This window comes from Alligator mississippiensis, chromosome 1, assembly GCF_030867095.1.
Source record: "Alligator mississippiensis isolate rAllMis1 chromosome 1, rAllMis1, whole genome shotgun sequence".
NCBI lineage: Eukaryota > Metazoa > Chordata > Crocodylia > Alligatoridae > Alligator > Alligator mississippiensis.
The window spans coordinates 470,817,080-470,841,305 of NC_081824.1; the positions used below are offsets into that span (position 1 = coordinate 470,817,080).

Consider the following 24,226-nt stretch of genomic DNA (forward strand, 5'->3'; position numbering starts at 1 on the left):
GCTGCCACTTCTCCCTGGGGCAGAGTCCAATGTTAACCCTCTCACAGCTGCTGGTGAGGCAGTAGCTTTTGGTTGAAGAGCCACTGAGATGGCTGAGGGCAAGGGACCTGATGCATGCAGGCTATGATATTATGATGAGGCTTGTGGTGTGGAAAAATTTTATTATTTATAAGAACGTTATTATTTAGATAGCTGTTTATAGTAATACAGTAGCAGATTTGCTTCTGCCCTTACAAGAGTCTGGGGCCTAGTCTTGCGGCCGTTTTCTTCTACATTCTGCCTTCTAAAAACAAGGGAGTGTGGTATGCAAGAAGATACAGTACCCACTACGCCTCATCTATGCTAGCAAAATTATCCATTACAGACTGAAGGTGTCAGACAACTCAAGTACAAGTATAGATGAGGACAGATGTGTTCAGTATTTGAGCCTACTTAAGTTTTAACTACCATCTTTCACGCTGTGGTGAACATGCTTTCTACTATGCAGGGGCAAATTCCGTTCCACCTATTGGACATCTAAGTGGACTTAGCCACCCAAGTATGATTCTTTTCTCCCCTTTTGCATGAATTCCTCTACTTTTGTAACCCAACATCATCTAACACTTGAGACACAAAAAAACAGTGAGTGTGAGCAGGTTGTATTCTCTCCTTGGAACCGCGCAGCATTATTCAGACTGCAGCGTATGCCCCACACTCGCCTGCCATGACTTAATGGAAATTATGTCCGGGAGGATGGACATTCTGGCTTGCATGTCTGTCTGATCCCATCATGGATCTTCTGCAGGGCTCCAACCTCCCGTATACCATGTCCGTTTCCTGTCAGGTGGGTGGTCACTGTTCTCCGTGGATGATGAGCGGAGACTGTCTGGGCCTCTCTCTCTCTCTATGTCTGATCTTCAGCTTGCGGTAGCTTGTTCTGGTTCCTCCTCAGCCCCGTCACTCTATGAATACTCTTTTCAAATCAAAGCAGCATTATTTCTCTGGGATCCCTTGGGGTTTTCCCTTGTAGGTCTTCAGGCCTCTGGTTTTGACCTCTTCTGTTATCCTCTTTGGGGCTTGTTGGGCGTCTTCCCACCTTTTAGCTTTAAATCAAATCGTTGGGAAAAGGGTTCTTCCCCTCCCCCTTTCTTAGTGCAGAGGGATTTAAATCAAAGATAGGGACCCTAGCCAGGTCCTCTCTCACTCTGTTCTTTTAGAACTCAAAATTAACCAGTACCTCCCTTGGGGCTCTTCTCCCCACTACTGGGTCTGTGCTGCCAGCATGCCCCTGTTCGGCTCTTCGCTCACCAACAGGACGCATGTACTCTGTTTCTTTATGCTGGCAGCTTCAGGATCACCTCTGTCCCTGCTTGCCTCCACAAACTAATCTGCTCTCTTTTTCTCCCACTCCCTACTGCCTCGATGGGCTTGCCCAACCGCTTCTCATGGGCATCATTCCCCTGGATTACCAGCTCGGGCTTCTGCAATTACAGGATTTCCATCCTTCCCCTTTCTCCCTGTTTACTTATCTCTTGTGGGCAGAAAGATCAATCTGTCCTTGGGGCTTGCCCCAATCTCCACAGCTCCTGAGGGTCCGGTGTGCTGGGCTGCTTTTTCAGGGTTCCTCCCCCTCCCTGCTGCCTCTGGTCAGGTTTTTTCCCTGGGGATGCTGAATGTCAGACTTCCCTTGGTGTCCTCCCTTTAAACTGCCCACTGCCAGCCATGGGCCGACCAGAGCCAGTTCTCCGGAGCATGGGTTCTCGCGCTCCTTGATTGCCAACAGCTGTGCTCTCCCAGCTGCCCGAGCCACACTACATGTCTGGACTCAGACAGATGAGTTCCCCCACCTGCTGGGCTGTTTCAGTGGGAGTGTAGCAGGGGCCAGGACCATGTCCTGCCACAAGGAGGAAGACCCACGTGCTTTTTGCATAAGCCATTTTTCAGGGATGTGAGGAAGGTAGAATATGAATCGCACTTAGGCCCCCAAGTCTACTCACATGCTTAATAGGTGGAACAGAACCTGGCCTGTGGTTTTTAGCATTGGTTCAAATGCAAAAGTTGCTAACACCAGTTCTCAGCTACAGATCATTCCTCTGGGTTTAGACAAAGCTGTGGGGTCAAGGCATGTGAGAATATGTTATCCGCATTCACATGCATGTTATCCACATTCACATGCTCAGCAATGGGTGCTAACACTGGTTAATCAAAAGGAGGTGATACAGTCAGGAGAGGTAAGGTGCTAACACCTCTTGATAAAACTCATAAGAGAGTTTTTGGAAACTCTCCCATTATCCATCAACTGCAAGGCATTTGACTATAGCAGCCATCACTGGTAGGCATGTGGGCCCAGAACTACATCAGAAGGATGTCCTAAATATCTGGGATAAGAACTTACTAAATTGCAGAGCCAAAATTAGATACGACATGGCAGATATTTATGCAAATTTTAAAGGAGGTGTACTGAAATGTGACCCCTGATCTGGAGGAGCAATGAGGCTGCGTCAGCAAGGCATTCAGTCGGCTCCAGGAAAATGGTCACAACAATCCCCCTATGCTGTTGGTCTATTGATCCCCTTAGGAAGAAGATCTGGCAGAGCTGGCTTCCGAACAGTACTATGTGGACTATGGGACCGAGATGGTTCTGGAGCGACTCCTCAACTTGATCCCCTCCTACATCCCCGACAGGGAGATTACTGCTTCGAAAACCGTGGAGAAATGGGCTCAGCTCATTATAGCTGCACATAAGAAGGTAGGCAGTGGCTCTTGAGTAGAAAGAGGCTGCAAAGGGAGCATTATCTCCACACTGGATATGTGTCAGTCTTTGGGAGACGGTGATCAGCCCTGTCCAAAGCTAAAAAAGAAAGCAGCATTCCCCACCTGGGCATCAATTTAAATCAGAGCTTGTAGATATGTCTGATGCAGGTTGCCTCACAGGTGGAGGAAAGGGGATATTTTATTATATTCAACAGTAGCATTGGTTTTGGAAAGGACACCTGAAAGGCCATAAGATCTTTGCTTTTTAAGGAATCTCCATCTCTGGGAATTGTCCTTCAGAACATGGGACTGTCACATCATTACTTAAAATACAGCTATGATTACAAGACCAAGTCCATATGGTCACCTCTATTGTCAGGTGCTGTATAAATAGATAAGTCACCTGAATGCTTGCTGGAATACTAAGTGGATGCTGTTGACACTGCCATGTGGAGAAAGCAGAGCAATTCTCCTATAGGCAGCTGGACCTATTGATTTTTCCAGAGATCCAGTCAGCGGGGCACTTGATATCACATCCATGCTGCTGGATTGTCTAGCCTTGGGAGAGGGGCAGAGCAAAAAGGAGTTCCTGACAGGTTTTGAGAAGTGCTTTGGTACCGGATCAGTTTTATCCAAGCAAAATGCACCTAGCATCAGTAGAACTGTCCCTTGTTCATACTAAGGAAGAATTGGGTGCCACGACTCCCATGACTTGTCTCTCATCCATCCAAGTATGGAAAAGTCCTACTGGGTCATCTAGCCCTTGCCTTACCTGAACCCAGACCAGGCTTGGTTCCCTTGCTGGACTTTCTAGATCTGTGTCCATCTTGGCCTTAATAATTCAAGGTCTGAGGCTCCAACTGCTTTGCCTGGGAGTTTCTTAAAAACCCTTGGACTTGTTTTGATGCCAAAGGTCTCTTGACTCCAAGGTGGTGTAAATCAGCCTAATTCCATTGACTTGTTCTTAATTTGATCTCTTCCTGGCCTCACGTGAATATGTGTTTTCAATGCTGGCTGTGGTTTGCTTCTCCTATAGGGAATTTATACTCAGAAGAGAGCAGACCCCAAAAAAGTCAAGGAGGAGGTGGTGGATTTTGCACGTTTCAAGTGGCCTTTGCTGTTTTCTAGATTCTATGAAGCTTTCAAATTTTCAGGTAACCCAACAAAACAGGTTGCCATAGGGTGAGCATCACTAAAAAAAGGAGAATCATGGGAGCTAGAAATGAGTGATCTATCCATGTTTTTGGAGACACAGCTTTGGGTCCTGCTGGCCCTGCTGTAGCCAGCTATAAATGTCCCAAGCTATGAAGGTCTGAGCAGTTCCCACAATGAAAAAGACCAATGGAAAATGGGTTGGAAGGGACCTCATGAGGTCACGTAGTCCATTCCCCTGCAGGAATATCCCTGAATATTGCCTTTTGCAACTGAATTTGAGATCTGTAAGACCTACAAGCTTTGGCAGGCTGACAGTTGTGTCTTCTTGTCCACATTACTTTCAACCCAGGGCCAAGTCTGCCCAAGAATGATGTGATTGTAGCTGTCAACTGGACTGGGGTGTACTTTGTGGATGAACAAGAGCAGGTCCTCCTGGAACTCTCCTTCCCAGAGATCACCGCTGTCTCGAGCAGCAAGTAAGGAGCAAACTGAGTCAGTGGGTCACAGTGTTGGTTTAACAGCGGGTTGATATAGATTGCTGTCATTTTGACTTTCCAGAAGCTTTACTCAGGTCGCGATGCCAAGGTAGAGTGAATCAGTGGGTGGCAATGTATCTCCTGCTTCCTCTACTGCATTGCCACAAATATGCCAGTGGATCAGTAGGGCAGGCTTAGAGCGTCCTGCTGCCCAGCACTTGGGCTCTACCTTTCTGCACCTGCAATCTTCAGGGACATTAATACCACTGAGAAACCTGATGCTTCACCTTATGCAGCCCATGAAAAAAGGATAACATTTCTTTACTTGGTGCTTAGAGTCAGATGCCTGAATCCATATTTAGGCATGTTTTGAAACCAATGGAAGCTGAAGCACCTGCTTTTATTTAGCTGGGGAACTTAGGCCTGTGCAAAGCGGCTAGTATTCACTTCAGATTCGGATTCGCCTGATTCACGGGACAGTGATTCGATTCAGTGATTCAAATCACTGTCCCGAATTGATTCGGAGATTCAGCTGCTGCCAAATCTCCGAATCACTCAGGCCCCATCCCCCACCCACTCTCAATGGCTGCCCCACCCGCCCCAGCTCTTTGGGAAAAAAAGGCCCAACTCACTGGCTGCAGCCAGTGGAGACGGCCCAAATCACTGAAGTTCTCCGAATCATTTCCGAATAAATTCAGACCTTTTAACTGGTCCCTGGATTCGATTCAGATTTGGAGATTTGGCCACCGAATCGGGCCAAATCTCCTCTGAATCATAGATTCATATGAATCTATGAATCAATCAGCACCCGAAGCTTCACATAGCCCTAGTGTCTAAACATGGATTTGATGTGGGAGCAGTTCACTCACGAGTAAATTACTCATGAGTAAACTCTCCCAGGCAGGTGTCTACACGTGCAAGGAAGCTGGAGTAGATTTGCTGCTGGCATCAAACTGCTTCCAATTCCTAGGGCCCTGCAATTGGCCCCTGCTGCCACTAGGGGAGCTCTAGGCCCCTCCTGGGTGCTAGACCGGGGGTTGACAGGGAGTACGGGGCCAGGAGACAGCTGCCTCCTGGTTGGGGCTGGGACATTACACCCTGCCCCGGGGACTGCCTGCTGCCGAGGCAGGGACAGTGTCCACCTGCCCTTGCAGCAGGGAGCTCCTGGCCTCAGCTTCCCAATCAGGGGCAGGGGACTTGGAAAGAGCTGCAGGGGAGAGGGTCACTGTTAGCTGCCCCACTGGTGGATTGGGGCAGGGGTCTGGGACCTATCCCACCCCTGTCTCTCTTTCCAAGCCCTATTCCTCGATCACCCACTTCCCAGCCCCTGCTCTGGTCACAGGGCCGGCACTAGGAGAGCCTTGTCTCCCTGTGCCAGCTCTCTGACCACGGGGAGATCTCTCAGTGCAGGGCCCACAGTCACAGATAAGAATCTCCCAGCACCAGCCCTGCAGTTGCGCTGGCCCTGAAGTCACAGACCTGGTGCTGGGGGATAAGGATCTCCCAGCCCCCCGCTCCCTAATTGTAATCTTGGAGCAGGGGGCTTAGAACTTCCTCCTGCCGGGGCAGGGGGACATAGTCCCCACCTGGGCTCCAGTGGCAGAGCCACCTCAGCAGCAAGCAGCTCCCAGGGGCAGGGAGCAATCTTCCACCCCCTGGGGGCCGGCTGATCAGGAGCAGATTTGCTCCCGATCAGGCATTTACATGAGCACTGCTGTGTAGTAAGTAATTGCAAGTAAATTTGCTGCTTACAGTTGTAGGTAGCAAATTTACTCACAGTTAGAGAAGTTTACTGTGCAGTAAGCATATGCACATGTAGACAGTCTTGACAGTCTTACTGCATAGTGAACTACGCTACTGTGCAGTAAAACGTGTAGATGCACTTCTTGAGTTCCTGAAAAACCATCCACGCAAATGGTGAATGGGTCACCTTGTCTCTCACTGATTCTTGTGACTTAGTCTTAAGGCTAAGATGATGGTGTATTACAAAAGTGGATGTGTTAATGGCTTTTCAGGGACTCAGAAGAGTGCATAGGATCACAGTGAAGTGTCTAAGCTCATATAAGCACCTAACAGATGGAATGGGACCTGGCCCCATAACTTTTTATTTAGTACCAACCACTGGATTTCACATCTGATTCTAGGTATGCTCAGCTTTTTCCCCTGTATTCAGGCAATAATTCTTTTTCCCCCTCTTCTGCATCATGCCTTCTCAGATGAAAACAACTGTCCATCCAGCATGATAAATAAAAATGGCCTCTGATCTGCAGCATGTATCAGATAAAATGATCATAGTGGTTTCCTTCAGACTGAAAGTCTGTGAATCTCTTTCAGCATAGCAATAGGCCCAGGTTTTCATAGCAAGCCAGCTTAATTGTGTTGGCAAGTGTGCAACACTTAATTGCGCTGGGGTGGGGGCAGGCAGATCTGAGATGCCCACATGTCTGGAAGTGTTTATATACAGGGGAGCCCACGTTGACCATGTTCAGTACATGACTAGATTTACAAGGGTCAGTTTGTCCTGGCAACAGCTACAGATGCAAATTTGCTGATTAATTGGGGACCTTTGCCTCCTGATGTCTGGATGCTGCACTTTTACTTAATGTGTTTCCAACAATCCCTGTTTTAGAGGGGGAAAACTCCAAGGGCAGAGCTTCACCATGGCCACCATTAAAGGGGATGAATACACCTTCACCTCCAACAATGCAGAGGACATCCGAGACCTTGTGGTGATCTTTTTAGAAGGACTAAGGAAAAGGTCAAAATATGTGGTCACTCTCCAAGACAACCCAAATCCCGGTGAGTATGCAGACCAACCCGACTCTGGCTGTAGGACGATTGACGTTTCCAAGGGCACCATGGAGGTCCTCCTGCTTTGAACCTCAGGTGCAACATCTTTGTATAAGACATGGTCAGGAGCCTACTTGGTAGTTTGCTGAATGTATTGTCTGTCAGTCCCCCCTGTCTCTAAAATGGACCCCTGGGAAGAACTGTTTGGATTCACTGTTTGGTTTCCCTTCCAAAGAAAGGGCCTGGCAAGACATTTTGTTTATCCTTCTTCCAAACCGAGTGTGGATGTCTTTCTAAAATCTGTGTCCTACCTCAGCCATAGCAGGTAGCCTTGAGGTTACTGGGCACATCTACATGAGACATCTACTCAGGAGTAGACTAATTAGCTCCGCAGTAAATGTCTCATGTCTACATGTGCGGCCCTATTAGGCTGCAGGAAACGAATAAACTCAACATTAGTGTAGTACTCGGAAATATGAGTATTATCCTGCTGTAGCATTTTTTACTCCACAGCAGCACATGTGTAGACACTGACATGGTTGGCTGAGACATGAGGATGCTTCAGTGCGGGGCTGCCTGCCAGCTACCCCTGCACTGGAGCACCTTCATGCCCCAGCCAGCCCCTCTGCAGCATGTCGAGCCAGGTCAGAGCAGCCGTGGGCTGGCAGGCTGGCCCCCTGGCCCTCGCCAGACCGGTCTGCTCTGACCCAGCTCAACATTGTGCGGTCCCGGGCTCACATTCAAATGGTGCACCCAGGGACAATAAGCTCCAGCATGATATGCACCAGAGTTTATTGCTGCATGCTCATAGACATGCCCACTGTGACTGAAGGGAGCCACTTCTTGCAAAAGCTCATCCACCTCTGACTTAGTTAGTCTATAAGGTGCAAATCTACCCTGCCTTCTCCACTATACAAATCCGATTCAATGGTTGTCATTGTTTCTGCTGGCCTGAAAATCTTCAAACCAATGCAAGATGTCCATTGGGCAGGGTTCTTAAAAGTGCCCAAAGGTATGAGGTACCTAATTTGTGTCAGAAGCCAATGGGATTTGGCATCTTATCTCTCTTGGGCTCCTTTGAAAATCCCAGCCTCGGTGTTTCTGTGGGTCTGTCCGCACTGCAATAGGAGGCAGGATTGTAGCACAGACAGACATAGTTTTAACTTGGCTATCAGCACTGTGAGCATTGGCACAGGTGGTACGAGCCCTTCAAGGACCCTGGGTGCTTAGCTGGGAAACCGCTATTGTTGCCAACCCCACGCTGTGGTGGTGACACGACTGACCGCCACATCGGTGTATCCCTATAACTGACCATTTGTACTGAGTATTTATATAGCAGTCTCCTCACAGCTCTTTGTAGGATCAGATATACCTGTGACAGGTGCATGGGATATGCAGCTAGGCAGACCTGTAGCCAAACAGATTCCTCCAAAGGGACTTGGAAAATAATCGTGGCCATTTCTCTTGCAGTGGGAGAAGAATCTGGATTCCTCAGCTTCCTTAAAGGAGACCTGATCATTCTGGACCAAGACACTGGAGAACAAGTAATGAACTCAGGATGGGCTAATGGCGTCAATGAAAGGACCAAACAGAGAGGAGATTTCCCAACAGATTCTGTTTATGTTCTGCCTACTGTCACCATGCCTCCTCTGGAGATTGTGGTAAGCCCCCTACTGAAAGGTGCAGCTTAGTATGGCTCTCCTACAGAGCCCACTGAAGCCAAAAGGAGCCTTTCCATGGTCTTCAGAGAGCTTTGGGTCCAGCCCATCATCTCACTGATGGTGAAGATGATGATGATGCTATGAGAAGAAGAATGACTAAGGCAGCTGGCAGGTTATTGCGGGAAGAACCAGATGCCATCTGCCCGCATTGACCTATCAGCTTTTCCAGCTTTTCCAGTTTGAAAACCACTTGCTTGACTTTGAAAATGCATGAATCTCTTAGATAAATAGTGAAGTCTGTTTGTTTAATGGTATAATGGACTGGGAAGTGGGTCGGTGCAGCAGTGTAGGGCAGCGAGGATGGTCAACAAGACCTTCTCTCTGTTGAGGCTGTGGGAACCTTAGAGACCTGTTGTGTTAATAATTAAGAAATGCCTGAGGATGAGCAATCACTCTGATATTGAGTGCAGGTGCTGATCATTCATTTGAAGCTAAGAGCTGTTGTTTTTCATTATTGGGTCATTTGCTCTTTTCATACCATGTCTGCGTCACCTCTCTAGATACGCCAGCATTCATCCACCTGAAACACATTGAATAATGGAGATCTTCCATTAAATAATGAATAATGATAATCTTTGTTCACTAGGCACTTGTCACGATGACCCCTGACCAGAGGCAAGATGTCATTCGATCAGCCCAGCAGTCAATTTCGGACAGCGAAGAAAGGGTGAAGCCGTACACCTTGGAAGAATTTTCCTATGATTATTTTAGGTGACACTTTACCACTCTCCTCTTCACAATGGGTAGCAGGCAGGAGTTTCTTCCAGAGGCAGAGCAGATTCAAACCCTTCTCTTCAGAAGTACAGGGGGAAAGCTTTAGAAATCATCTTGTGCATTGCTTTGTGTGGCTACAGCTCGTGCTTTAAGGCAGAGCTGTTCAGCTTTGGAGCGGTGGGGGGCCACGCATTGCATGGCCCTCGCAGCACACCGCCAGCACCAGCCCGTCATGCCACACGAGTGACCCTTACTGAGCAGGCACCTTAGGCACCTCCATGCTTCGGGCTCCCTGAACCATGCAGATGGACCCACCCTGCTTCCAGGGGTGCAGACAGGAAGCAGAACCCAGAGGAGGGATGGGGAGCCCAGAGATGCTGGCAGCAGCAATGTGAGGGGCAGTGCCCAGGTGGGAACCTGTAAGCTGCAAATTAGCCCCTCACTGCCCATGTGCAGCCCACGGGCCACGAATTAGCCCAGCCTGCTTTGGGATGTTACATTCTGTATAATCTTTGCAGAACAGCAGAAGTTAATAAGGCCTTTTCCATGTTAGGCACAGCAGAGGGATAACTAGGTGCAATTATCTGTGTTCCCCTCTGGCCTTAAAATCTGTGAATTGCCTTTGCAGCATGACACTGCAGTTGGCAGGTGCATTATTGTGGGGACCTTCCTCTTGGCTCCGAAGAATTAGGAGACAGCCTGCTGCAAATTTCCAAATCCCAGCTCACAGACAGCCCAGCCATTAGTCTAATCCAGTTTGGCAAGTCCCATGTGCAACCATGATGTGTTGGCAGTAGTTGGATTTCAGACTGCACTGCCTGCTGGGCTGACCAGTACGGCTTCCTTGCTTCTTCTGTCTGTCCATCTATCCATGTGCATTTGTTGGCTGCTGTCTTGGACTGTAAGCTCTCTGGGGCAGAGACTACACTTTCATTGTGTGCTTATGCAGCGCATAGGGTGATGTAACCCTGGTCTATAATTGATACACGTAATAAATTGACATCCGTTTTTATTTTAGAGTAATAAAAATAACAACTGTCTAGAGCTGCAGCCTGATACTCAGTTTAGGCTGATCCACTGACCACTGAAGTTGAAGGAATAACTCCTATAAATGTCAGTGAATACTAGGAGTGCCCAGGTGTAGATCTGGGGGCCTTATGTTGGGTGTCTGAGTTCAGAAGACAGGTGTAGGCAGCTTTCCCAGGTTCAAGCCCAGCTAGTCCTGGGAGGGATCTCATCACTCATCATCACAGCTGTTTTTTCTTTACTTTGCTGTCACCACCAGGCCACCTCCCAAGCACACCCTGAGCCGGGTGATGATCACCAAGAACCGAGGGAAAGACAAGCTGTGGTGCTACACGCGGGAGCCAGTCAAGCAGCCCTTGCTGAAGAAAATCCAGGGCAGCGAGGAGCTGTCCCAGGAGGCCTGCATGGCATTCATTGATATCCTTCCCCTGCAGAAGAAAGCAATCCACCCCATCAGGGCAAACACTTTGTGGGCCTGAACCATAGTCCATGAAGTTAGTGGAACGATTCACAGTGACTGCAGTGAGCTGTGGGTCATGCACTGTAAGGCTTGACACAAGTCAGAATAATTAGAAACAGAACCAAACCTAATCCTGGCCCCAAATGGCCCTGAACTTGAAGGGCCTGTCCAAATGCAAACAGGGATAGGTCCAGGTTTACCCTTATACATGCCTTGTCCAAACCTGCATTGAAGTATTTTTGGTGTCTAACACTAAGCATCCAGATTTCACACTGGAGCCATTCAATAATAAGAACTACAATAATAACAATAATCCAAATGAGAGGACATTTTTGTGATTTTTTTTTTTTTTGTGATTTTTTTTTTTCCCCTGGTTCCCCAAACATCACAAGATAATTCATAACATGGCTACCAGGTATAGTATGCAATGCCATATGTACTTGCAGACTACAAATACTGTTCCTCTAAAAAATAGCCACCCAAAATTGTGGGGGTGCATTTTAAGCAAGGAATATGATTTCCATGCTAGAAGGGAGACATCGGACACTGAGCTGGCTGCCAGGGGCTGGCCCCCTCCCAGCTGCAGACAAGAGGGATGCAGCCTGCTAGTCCACAAAAATCTGGAGTTTTTGCCCTGTCACAGCTACTGTCAAATTTTGGCCAAAAGCTGCTGCCAATTTGGCCATGGCTATGACAGAGATAAGCCTCTAGCTTTTGGGTGAATAGGAAAGGGTTGGAAATTAGACTCTGCCCCTCCTCCATGCGGCCAAAATGTAGTCACGATTCAGGGAGGGGCGGGGGGGGGGGAATTCTTTGTTCTGCCTTCCCAAAGCAAGGTGCATGTCTTATTTAGTATGCAAGAAAATACAGTAGTTGCAATAAAACATCCTGGGCCAGCTCTTTAAATGGTGTAAATCCTTGTGGCTTTATTGGTCACTAACATGAGCTGAAGATGTAGTCCTTCATTATACTACTTCAGTGGTGCTTTCACGGTCTGATGAAGTAGCAGCAGCCTTTCTCAGACTATGTATTCAGCCATGCCAAGTCTCTGCAGCTGGTGACACCTGAAGAGGAAAGTTTGCGATCGAAAGGGTTGCTGGACTCTGTACCACTATAATGCAGCCACCACTGGGGTGACAGGTAGGACCCCTATAATTGGGTTTTTGGCAGAGTTAGCTCCCTAAGCCTCCTCGCTAGCCTGTCCTTAACTGTTGCCATGCACCTGTGCTCAAGTATATGGGGGACTACCCATCCAAAAGAACCCGCTCAGTCAACGAGCTAACGGACCAAATATTTGAAGGCGCCTTGAAGGCTGAGCCCCTGAAGGATGAGATCTACTGTCAGGTCCTCAAGCAGCTCACGGACAACCACATTAAGTAAGCCCACAGCCCTTCCCTGGGTCCTGTTGCTGTGGGTGTTCAGGACACAGCGTGGGATTGCACGAGGGCGGATGGGTCTTCAAGTCTCCCTGGCCCCTTGAAAGACTTTTAACATCGTTTTATCTCAGCTGGTGATACATGCATTTGTCTGTCTGCTCTTGAGATATTGCTGCCCCTTCAGTCCTGCCTCCCAGCTGGAGATGTTTCCTCCTCAGTGGATGTCATCCCATTTAATATGACCTATATTTCTACCTGTTCTCTGTCACAACTGGCATCCTCGCCCCCAGCACCTTCTCTGCCACCTGCACCTGTAATCTGGGCATCACCCCTGATTCCTCCCTCACCATGACAGAGTCTGAATCTTGCAATCCCTTAAAGTTGGGCGAAATCACGTCGGTAGCCACTTTCTTGCCCTTTTCACTCTGCCAGAGCAATGTTAAAGGGGACATAATATAATAGAGAATCAGGCCCTTCAGTGACTGTGTGCTCCAGAAGTGAATGTTTGATCTTCCAGTTGGGTATCTTTTCCCTTAGGTATAGTGAAGAGAAAGGCTGGGAACTGCTGTGGCTGTGTACGGGCCTTTTCCCTCCCAGTAATATTCTCCTGCCCCACGTCCAGCGGTTTCTCCAGTCCCGGAAACACCACCCTCTCGCTGGCGACTGCATCCAGAGACTGCAGAAGGCACTGAGGTATGGTGCTGAAAGCAGCTTGTCAACAAGTCATTTTGGGGGGTGATTTTTGAAGGCAAGGGATGACAGTCAAGTACCTGAGCCATTGTCTTCCAGGGACCAGTCAGTTCTTAACAGCCACTGGTGTCTTTGAAAACCCACTTTTACCTTTCTGGTTCCCATGTGTGAAACGGGATGTAATGTTACCTACCATATTTCCTCACATACCATATGTGCCTTTTCCCCCAAAATTGCCTCCCCCCCCCCCCCAATTGGGGTGCACGTCTTAAGTGGGGAAGCTGATTTTCTCCCTAGAATAGAAGCACCCCACTTCGATTCCTTCTCCCCCCGGCAGCAGCAGTGGCATTTCTAGTCAGGCAACTGAGAGAGTCAGTTGATTTAAAGGCTCATTGCTCTTCACTCCACAGGTGTTAATGATAGTCTCTTTTTTTTAATAGTCTCGATGGTCCACTAATCAAGTTAACCTTTCTTTGGGCAATTTTGCTGTCTGTTACCTGCTTCTAGTCTCTCTTCTGGAGATGGCTTTTAGCTCTTTTCAAAATTGTAGATCCCCTCGTGGAAACCAGTCTACAGCAGCAGCTAGGGATTCAGCTTTTGGTTAATCAGGACAGGGCGGGTGAGTGAGCTGAAGATTAGGCTCTATCCCTAGTCTACGCAGCCGTAACTCTGGAGCAATTCTTTTTTCTTTCCTTCTGCCTTCCCCAAAGCAAGACGCGTGTCTTATTTGGAGGGATATGGTATGTGAGAAAGTGCAGTACTTTCCTTTGATTAAGTATTTTGAATGAAAAGTTACATAATAGTATACTGAAGTATTGGACATCATATTATTCCCTGTTAGAAGTTGATATTTGCCTCTCAGTGTCCAGGCAGCTGATCTGCTGCGTTGCCTTCCTATCAGGATAAGTACAACAGAGAGCCTGTAGCATTGTGTTACCTTTCTGTTTGTTGAATCCACCTGTGGTCTCATCCTTTGCTTGCCCCAGCATGCTGTGGGGACTACAAGGGTATATGTGCTGTGCTTTCTGGGATGCTGTTGTCATTGTAACCCTCCTGTGTTACAGGAATGGTTCCAGGAAGTATCCCCCCCATCTGGTTGAAGTGGAGGCGATTCAACACAAAACCACCCAGATTTTCCACAAAGTTTACTTCCCCGATGACACCGATGAGGTAAGCCTGCACACCTACAGGCTTGGCAATGCCAGCCTGACCAGCACTATGAATGAAAGGGACCTGGGGGTAATAATAGACCACAGGATGAACATGAACATATGCACACAGTGCGACTCTGTAGCCAGCAAGGCTAGCAATACCCTGGTGTGCATCAATCGGTGCATCTCCGGCAAAACCAAGGAAGTGATTCTTCCGCTGTACTTGTCATTGGTGAGACCGCAGCTGGAGTACTGCATCCAGTGCTGGGCGCCGCACTTCAACAAGGATGTGGAAAAGCTTGAGAGAGTCCAGAGAAGAGCCACCCATATGATCAGAGGCTTGCGTGGCACCCATATAAGGAAAGGCTGAGGGACCTAGGACTCTTCAGCCTGAAAAAGAGGAGGCTGAGAGGGGACTTGGTAGCAGCTTATTGCTACATCAGAGGCATACATCAAGGGCTTGGTGAGCAACTGTTCACCAGGGCACCCTTGGGGAAAACAGGAGTAATGGTTGCAAACTACTAGAAGACCGTTTCAGGCTCAACATTAGGAAAAACTTCTTCACTGTCAGGGTGTCCAGACTGTGGAATAAGCTCCCTCCAGAGGTGGTGCAATCACCTACCTTGGAAAGCTTCAAGAGGAGACTGGATGGTCACCTTGCTGGGGTCACTCGACCCCATCTGTCTTTCCTGCTTGGTGCAGGGCGCTGGACTCGATGATCTTCTCAGGTCCCTTCCAGCCCCTGACAATCTGTGAATGGAGGGGAAACCTAAATTCATCTCAGAGCAGACAGCAGCTTTCCCTAATGAATGCCTCACGCAGGCTAGCATCAGTTCTGGAGTGTTTAACCTTGGAGGAGGCAGGAGTGTGCTGGGTTTGGGAGGCTTCAAAGCCAAAAGGCAAGGCGGTAAGTGCTGCTCAGGTCTGCGAGGGGGACTGCAATCTGCTTATATGTAGGGTGGGCATCTCCTTTCCCACCTGGCACAAAAGACATTAGCACCAGGGGATCCTGTGTGAGCCAGCATGCAGGCACTGCCAGGTTTTCCAGGAGAGAGGGAGATGCAGAAATGGGGAAAGGGGCTGAGCTGTGGGTTTTTCCATCTGCCCTGCAGGCATTTGAAGTGGAGTCCAGCACCAAAGCCAAGGATTTCTGCCAGAACATTTCCAACCGCCTGCTGCTGAAGTCCTCGGAGGGCTTCAGCCTCTTTGTCAAAATCTCGGACAAGGTAAGTGTCCCATGGAGGTAATGGGACAGCTCCAGGCGCTTGCCCGGCCACCTCCCCAGGGGGTGTAAATCGGTGGGGGGCCACTAAAACCAGTGGATCGGCACCAAGTTACACCGCTCCCAAGGAGTGCTGAATGCCTCCAAGGGCCTGACCCCATTCAGGTGTCAGTTAATAGGTGCAGTCCAGCAGCCCTGTGCAAGCCAGAAGGGTTACTAATAGCTATATGGACAACTCTTGCCAACCACAGAACTGGGCCTTAAGGCAGGGGTTATTGCTGATAGCATAACTGTACAGATGGGTTCGCATGCTCATTCCCAGGGAACCTGATCCCAGTGCAAGTCAGTGGGACTGCAACCAGCCAGGGTTGGACACTATGGCACATCCCATCCAACATCCCGACCTGATCCTGCCATCTCACCTGAGCTTTGTGGCAGTCCTGGCGTGGGTCAGGGTTACAGGGCCGAGCCGTTAATCTGTGCGGCATCTTGCCTGCTAATTGTATCTGATTGCTTTGCTGGCGTCAGCAGTACACAGGGCAGAGGGTCTGTTACAGAGTGCCAAGAAGAGGGCCATAATATATAGTGCAATGAATAAATTAAAGCAGATCTTTATGAGAGCTAGAAAGAACAATGGGATTGTCAGCTGCCCAAGCAAGGGCATCCCAGCCCCTGTCATCCTATCTGCAATATTATATTTCCTTCTGGGCTAAAAGCACAGTCCAAGGTGATCAACAGAATAGCCAGGCCGCTGCAGAAACCAGTTTATGAGGGCTTGAATGAGCACAGGGTGTCCCAGAAGCTAGTGACTCAGGAATTACAGAGAGCATCATAATGAAGAGAGATGAATGGTTTCAAGTTGAGCAAGAGGAGAAATGATGCATAACATCAGACAAAGGGCACTGCTGAAATAGCATCAAGGAGATCTGTGGGTTCCTTAGATCTTAAAAACCAGCTTGGGTAAAATATACGAGAAGGAGTTATCCTCCAGAGTCAGAGGGAGGGATTCAGCTGGGCTGCGGCAAGAAGTAAGTCCGTGACTGCATCAAAAGAGACGCCAACATAAAAGAAAGTCTTGCTTCCTGCTTCAATCATGATTTAATTCAAATGCTGCTGATTTCCTGCCTCTGCAAGCAGGGCAGGTAGCGAATTTTTACTTGGTTGTATTTTCATAGGTCATCAGTGTCCCAGAAGGAGACTTCTTCTTCGACTTTGTCAGACACCTTACAGACTGGATAAAGAAAGCAAGACCGGCAAAAGATGGTAATTATGGCATTTTGCAGTTTGTGCTGTCTCCTCTCCCTGGCACAAGGCTGGTCTGATGTCTCAGGGCCCTGGTAACCATTTAAAAGATGCTTCTCTTCCCGGTAGTTTATAAAGACTATACTGTCATGTGTTCAGCATCGTGTAATGTTTTGGGCTTGCAATTCTGCCTGTAGGAAAAGATCTGCTCGTATAAATTTACTCTTGGCTGCCTGGTTTCTCTGAGCAAGTGCAATTTAATCAACAACCAGTATTTCTCCAAGATCTAGCAACCTACACATTTAGTTAGAAAGTACTTAATTTTGCTTCGGGAGTCGATGTTACTGCCTTGTGGGGCCCATTAACTCTACTGGACCCACTCTAATCTTATTCCTATTTCCACTCAGGAGTCTCTAGGCATCATGGAAGGGGAGGGGATCTCAGGAGACGATGTAGTCCTAGCCCTTGCTAGGCAGAATCACGTCTATCTAACCATCCCAACGAAGTCTTTATCTAACCAGCATCTAAAACCTCCCAGTGAGTGAAACCCCACAGCCTCTCTAGGCAGTCTTCCCCAGTGCGTAACCACCCTTGTAGTTAGAAAGGTCTTTCTGCTACCCAGGCTAAACATCCCTTCTTACAATTTAAGCTCATTCCTCCTTGTCCAGTTTTCCACGAACCCGGAGAACAAGCGATTGCCGTCTTCTTTCTAGCAGTCCTTGTTTTGTATTTGCAGCCTGTTATCAAATCCCCCCTCAGTCTTCTCTTCTCCAGACTAAATCATCCTGATTCTTCTCACCTTCTTCAGGTGTCAGGTTTTCTAGACTTTAACTCATTTCTTCTCTGAACTTTCTCCACTTTGTTCACATCTTTTTTTTTTTTTTTTAATTATGATGCTTAAAACTGGGCTCAAGATCCAGGCAGGGCCTCACCAATGATGAATAGAGTGAAAATGTTGCATTCGGCCCTCCTGTTAAAACATCTCTGCCTGCTACGTGCACTTATTTTTGAAGCAGTATTATACTGTCAGCTCATCCTGAGCTTGTGACCCGTCATAACCCCCATATCCTTCTCTACAGTACTGCAGCCTAACCGGTTGTTCCCCAGTTTGTATTTGGGCATTTGATTGTTCCTTCCTAAGTGCAGGACTTTGCACTTGTCCTTATTGAATTTCATTCTGCTTTTTTCAAACCATTTTTCCAATTTGCAAGGCCGTCATTCTGTTCTCTTATGGATCTGCTAAACCACCCAGCTGGAAGTCATCTGCTAATGTCATAAATAACTTAAAGTTCTCTGACCTTATTCCCATTACATCTTGCCTTAGTCTGAGGGAACTAGTTGGTTGCCCCACTAATTTCCCTCTTACAACCTTGCTAGATTCCCATCTTCCTTCTGCTGCATAAGCCTTTTTTCAAAATTGTGATCCTCGCTCCTCTGGGCTTTTGTTTCCATCCATCTTTCACCTTAGTTTAAAACCGTCTTCAGTAGATTAGCATATCTATGAGCAAAGCTGCTCTTCCCCTTCTTTATTAGGCAACGGGCATCTCAGCTTTCTGCAGGTCATCTTCTTAGGATGCCACCTCATGGCTGACGAAGCCAGAGCTCTACAGGCCACATTGTACAACCGTACATTGATCTCTAGGATACAAGTGTCCCTTCGCAAGCTGGACTAGTGACTGGAAGGAGAAGTGAAAACTAAACCTATGCCCCTGTCTCACACCCTCCAACCCAGAGCTTTGTAGTCACTCTTGCTCTGTTCTGGATCAAACCTGGCAGTAACATATAGCTGAGCAGCATATGGGGTTAATAGTCAGAGGACTGGATGAGTCTTGGCAAGAATCAGGGATGTTTTGTGATTGTACAGGTCAGGAGGACTGAGGACTGCCCGGTCAGAAGGGACTGGACCATGACATTGAGGAGTGCCTTCCCCTGGAGCAGTAGTATAGCTAGGGTGGGGCAAATGGGGCACCAGCCCCAGCAGGTAGCTTTAAAGCCATCGCACTTCTGTTCCCCTGCTTTAGCCCTCCTGCTTTTCCAGTCCCAGACTGCAAGGAGAGTCTCTGGGATGGTGGTGAAAGCTGCCATCTAGTGATCCAAGCATCTATTACAAGCCTGATTCCTTTCTCCAGGTATAGTGCCTTCTCTCACCTACCAAGTGTTCTTCATGAAGAAACTGTGGACAAACACCATGCCTGGCAAGGATCCCATGGCTGACTCTATTTTCCACTATTATCAGGTATGCCATGAGCCTGCAATGGTTGGGGGGACCTCAGTTGGCTCCGAAAATTGGTAATGGTTGTAGCCATGATATCCAGAAATGTTGGACTCAGGCTTGTTTCAAAGGCGGGGAGCAAGCTCACATGAGCACCAGTTGTATCCAACATCCCCTGCCCTGGCCTCTGATGACCAAGCCAGGGGTCTCGACTGGGGGATTGCAACCTCCAAGGAAGCACCACTGCCCTGCCTTTCCCCAGCCACTCCCTGCAGGATGGAAAACCCCTGCACTAGTGCCACTAGCCTCTGAGCTACCTTTGGCTTCCCTGAGCAATTACCTCTTGGGACAAGCCAGCATATCCTTTCAAGTAGCCACCCTCTCCTGGGACACACAGTCATTTAGGAGGTGCTGGGTGATGGCAGCTGCCCCATCATGCTGCCAATGGCTTTCTTGTGCAGGAATTACCCAAGTACCTGCGGGGCTACCACAAGTGCAGCCGGGAGGAGGTCTTGCAGCTGGCCGCGCTCATCTACCGTGTGAAGTTTGAGGACGACAAGTCCTACTTCCCCAGCATACCCAAGCTCTTGAAGGAGCTGGTGCCTCAGGACCTCATCCGGCAGCTCGCTCCAGATGACTGGAAACGGGTGAGCCACACTAAGCCATTCCCATAGCCCAACTCCTGGATACTCTTGTGTAACAGCGGTCATCTTACTCAGCTAAGGTTTCTGCTTGGGGCTGTACCATCCTCAGGGCCAATACTGATCAGCCACAGCAAGGGAACCAGTAATGCACCCCACCAAGGGGCTACACTTGCACCCTCTGTAGCTGTTACTACTAGCAGAAGAGAGGCCTTGCTACGGTCACTGTCCCAATGTGTGCAATGACACACAAGCACTCAGGAGAAGACAGCCTATACCCCAAGGCATGTACATGCAAGCCAGACAGGGAGGGAGAAAGGGATATTGATGCTTCCCATTTCCCAGGGGGAAAACTGAGGTGTCTGGAGCCACAAAAGGGCTTAGCACATCAGAGCTGGGAACTGACCCACAGCTCCGGTAGCCTAGGTTCATTCCTCCTCCACTAGACCACTCTGCTTCACAGCAGCAAAAGCCCTCAGGAAACAAATGAAACCTCCGTGGTCTGAAAGCCCTACAGACTCCCTACAGGCATGTTTCTGTCAGCTTAATGGCTGATACCCAGAGGAGTGCCCAGCGGCTCTCCATTAACACAGAAGACTTGATGGCAAAGTTTTTTGGTTTCTGGTAGCACCCATAAGCTCTCTATGTAACCAGCTGCCCTTTGCATTAACACATCAGCATTCTTGGTGGCCTCAGGAGCCCTGTGATAGCCCCTGTGTGCTTTCTGTTGCAGTCCATCGTGGCATATTACAATAAGCACGCGGGCAAATCGAGAGAAGATGCCAAGCTTGCCTTCCTGAAGATTGTCTTCAAGTGGCCTACATTTGGATCAGCTTTCTTTGAAGTGAAGGTACAGGGAGGGAGGAGCGGGGACACAGGGAAATGGTGGGCTCCACAATCACTCTCCAGGTGTGTGCTGGAAGGGGGAACCATGGAGGACCTCTCTTGCAGCGACTTGGCGTCACAGCAGAGGTTGCCAGTGGGGCACAGCAGTCAGAAACTCACTTTAGCAGAGCAGGACCTCATCTCACTCCTCTTTACATCCCCAGATGGCACTTGTCATAGGCAGCATCTGGGCCATCAATGCATCAGTCCTCACTTGCAGTCCAGCACAGAGAAGGGAATGATGGCATCCCTGTTTTACCAACAGGGGATTAGGGTGCAGGACAGATTGAGCCTCTGGCTGGGACTTGGTTCCATGTCGGGTCAAACGTCTTCTGCCAGGACTGACCAGACTAGGAGCAAAGTCAGGCAGAGCAAAGGGAAATGCTCAATTTAGCCCAGGGCACAAGGGCTGTGAAGAGAGAGGGGCCAGCTGGAGCTTTCCACCATGCCCCAGTGTCACTGGACCAGTTCCCTTCCCCGCTGCCTCCAACAGCAAACCCAGGAGGGGAAGGAACAGAAAAGCACAGAGCTTGAAGCCACCAATAACTTCTTTCTTCACTCACTTGGGTGCACATGGGTGGGTTGAGGGTCAGTAATTAACTGGACGGCTCTCCCCGTACCAGCAAAGAGGCTCTGATTCACTTGAAGTTTCTCTGAAGGGTACCCCTGAGCACCGAAACCGCTCTTGTTGCTCTTTCTGTTCCCCCTGTCACATCATGTCCTTTATTACAGCAAACCACAGAGCCAAATTACCCAGAGATCCTTTTAATTGCCATCAACAAGCATGGAGTCAGCCTCATCGATCCCAAAAACAAGGTGAGCTGGGCACCGTGGGCAAGGAATGGACTGCAAGGGGCAGGGCATCCTGCTACAGTCAATGTCCTGTTGCGTGCGATGACATATAGGCACTTAGGACAAGATGGTCCATGCCCTAGGCATTTACATGCTGGCTGGACTGAGGGAGGGAGAAAAGGAGATTTATTATCCCCATGCTAGGCCCATGTTCCCAAACCTGTTGTGGGGAGAAAGGCCTGGAGGGGTCGCAGAAAAGCAGCCTGATTGTCAAAGGCACAGGGCAGTGTGTAATGGGATGTGCCCAACTGGGGACATGACAGCTGTGGTTTGCTGTGCTTCCCCCCAAAAAACAATCATTACCCCAGGTCCTAAGGGGATACAGAAGGTGGGGTGAAAATCCAGATCTGTATTCATTGCAGCAGCACTTCTGGGGCTCTTCAGCATGAGGTGGGGTTCGCTGTGGCTCCTGCCAGCCTTTAGGGGTGGTAACACTGGCTGCTAGCCATGTAGTCTCCCTTTGGACAATACAGTGCAGTAGTCCATGTGCTCAGTGGGGTAGCCCAGAGGAGAGCAGGGCCCTGTCCCCATCTCTTCCCCCTCCTCAGCAGGGCCTGCAGCTCTCGACTGCGTGAGGTTTGGCCTCACCTTATGGTGCCTCTGGAAAAGACTAGAGGTTTGGCTCCCATGCATCCAGGACTCTAAATAGGAGGGGACCATCAGGCTCTGCAACAGCCACTGCATTCATTGTGACACCTTAGTTGCAAGGATGTGTGTAACCTGCATCTGCAGCTTGGCTACATGATGACACAATAACTCTGCAAGCCCCCTCGACTGCCGATGGGGGAGAGGGAGATGTAGGGAGGCCTAAGAGGCTATAAACAGGCTTCTCAGGGTGAAATAGAGACCTGGAAAATTGAATACAAGCACAACATCCAGCCACTAAGATGTGTTATACAATTGTCCTTCGAGAGGAGGAGGGTGGGGACTGCCCATGCACCATCACCAAGCCTGAGTAAAGCAATAATTCCTTCCCCAGCCCTTCCATGTTAGGGAGCCGTGGATCCGGCCCAAGGAGAGCCGGCCTCTGTGAGCTCCTATGTATGACATTCACCCCTCCCATCCCATCGAGTCCAGCCTCCTGTCTCCCGCAGGAGTTCAGAGCAAGTGTCTGAAACACAGCAGTCTTTTCCTCCTGATTTATCAGGGAATGGGCATAAGGTCAGGTCGTCGCTGGGGTGCTAATACTGCATGTCAGCTGCCTGTGTGCACTCCCAACCCATGTCCAGTGGGAAGAGGTTTACCCCTCAGTAATAAAAGTGGGATTGGCAGCCTTGCTTTTATCACAGGATAGGAGCTTACATGCAGGCAGTGATGGCAAAGCAGCTGACATGCTGGCTTCCCTTGCAGTAGCTGGCTCTTGTGCTCAGCACCCTTAGGTGGGGCAGCTGGGTTGCACTTTCCCACTTCCATAAATGTTCCTGGGTCTTTGTGGTGGAAAATGCCGAAGGACAGGATTAAGATGCAGCTATCAGGATGCACTGAGTGTCTGTGCTTCTGCCCCTGGCAGGATATCCTCATCACTCACCCCTTCACCAAGATTTCCAACTGGAGCAGCGGCAACACGTACTTCCACATCACCATTGGCAACCTGGTGAGGGGGAGCAAGCTGCTCTGTGAGACATCCCTGGTAAGAAGAGTTGGGGCAGTGTGGGGAGAAAAATTTTGCCTTGTGGAAGAGAACAGCACATTTCTGGAATTGGCCGGGTTTAAAGTGGCTGGTCCAGGCTGCTCAGAGAGTGGGAGGGATGGAGATAGATTGAGCGGAAGAAAGGCATAGTGGTCGGACATGCATAATACAGCACATGGCAGCATGTGTATCAGCACAGGGTGGAGCTAATGATCTGCTCACGGAGGCCAGGCCCGCCCATGGGGCAAGTGGGGGAAGCTCTTGGAGAGGATCATCAAGGAGCACATGTGTGGGGGCCTGCGGGGGAGATCATGCTCAGGGGCAATCAGCATGGCTTCAAAGGCAGGTCCTGCCAGACCAACCTGATTGCCTTTTATGACCAAGTCACTAAATCCTTGGATGATGGTGTCGCCGTGGACGTAGTCTTTCTGGACTTTAAGAAGGCCTTTGACACTGCCTCTCACCCCATCCTCATCAATAAATTAAGCGACTGCGGCATTGATGCCTGCACAGTTGGATGGGTAAAAAATTGGCTGATGGGGCGCGCCCAGAGAGTAGTGGTGGACAGGTTGTACTCAACCTGGTGAGATGTGAGCAGTGGGGTACCCCAGGGCTCGGTCCTCGGGCCCGCACTGTTTAACATCTTCATCAGCGACTTGGATGAGGGGTGGAAAGCACGCTGTCCAAGTTTGCTGATGACACTAAGATGAGGGGCGAGGTGGACACACTTGAAGGGAGAGAGAGGCTGCAACTAGATTTAGACAGACTACAAAAGTGGGCAGATGAGAATAGGATGGGGTTCATTGTAGACAAATGCAGGGTGCTGCACCTTGGGAGAAGGAGTCCACAGCGCACATACAGGCCGGGGAGTTCCCTTCTTGAAAGCACAGAGGTGGAAAGGGATCTCGGAGTCATTATTGACTCCAAGATGAACGTGAGCCGCCAATGCCAGACCACAGCCAGCAAGGCCATCCGTACCTTGTCATGCATCCAAAGGTGCATCTCAAGCCGGTCCAGAGAGGCGATCCTCCCCCTCTATGAGACTTTGGTCAGGCCACAGTTGGAGTACTGCGTCCAGTACTGGGCGCCGCACTTCAAGAGGGATGTGGCCAGCCTGGAGAGGGTTCGGAGGAGGGCCACCCGCTTGGTGAGAGGGCAGCAGGACAGGCCCTACGAGGAGAGACCGAGGGACCTGAACCTGTTCAGCCTCAGCAAGAGAAGGCTGAGGGGGGACCTGGTGGCTGCCTACA

The 24,226-nt window shown here is 49.3% G+C and overlaps 1 protein-coding gene across 3 annotated transcripts in view; it reads left to right on the forward strand.

The window, feature by feature from the left end:
• MYO7A (myosin VIIA) overlaps positions 1-24,226 on the forward strand; it is a 165,030-nt gene that overhangs the window by 134,992 nt on the left and 5,812 nt on the right. For all 3 annotated transcript variants that reach the window (XM_059722674.1, XM_019479395.2, XM_019479396.2), the window contains 17 exons: positions 2,558-2,728; positions 3,770-3,887; positions 4,238-4,364; positions 6,994-7,163; positions 8,625-8,815; positions 9,462-9,586; positions 10,875-11,032; positions 12,298-12,451; positions 12,989-13,144; positions 14,206-14,311; positions 15,405-15,518; positions 16,690-16,777; positions 18,886-18,992; positions 19,430-19,615; positions 20,343-20,459; positions 21,227-21,310; positions 22,857-22,976. In XM_059722674.1, the coding sequence (XP_059578657.1) occupies positions 2,558-2,728; positions 3,770-3,887; positions 4,238-4,364; positions 6,994-7,163; positions 8,625-8,815; positions 9,462-9,586; positions 10,875-11,032; positions 12,298-12,451; positions 12,989-13,144; positions 14,206-14,311; positions 15,405-15,518; positions 16,690-16,777; positions 18,886-18,992; positions 19,430-19,615; positions 20,343-20,459; positions 21,227-21,310; positions 22,857-22,976 (2,292 nt within the window). The remainder of the gene's footprint in view (positions 1-2,557; positions 2,729-3,769; positions 3,888-4,237; positions 4,365-6,993; positions 7,164-8,624; positions 8,816-9,461; positions 9,587-10,874; positions 11,033-12,297; positions 12,452-12,988; positions 13,145-14,205; positions 14,312-15,404; positions 15,519-16,689; positions 16,778-18,885; positions 18,993-19,429; positions 19,616-20,342; positions 20,460-21,226; positions 21,311-22,856; positions 22,977-24,226) is intronic.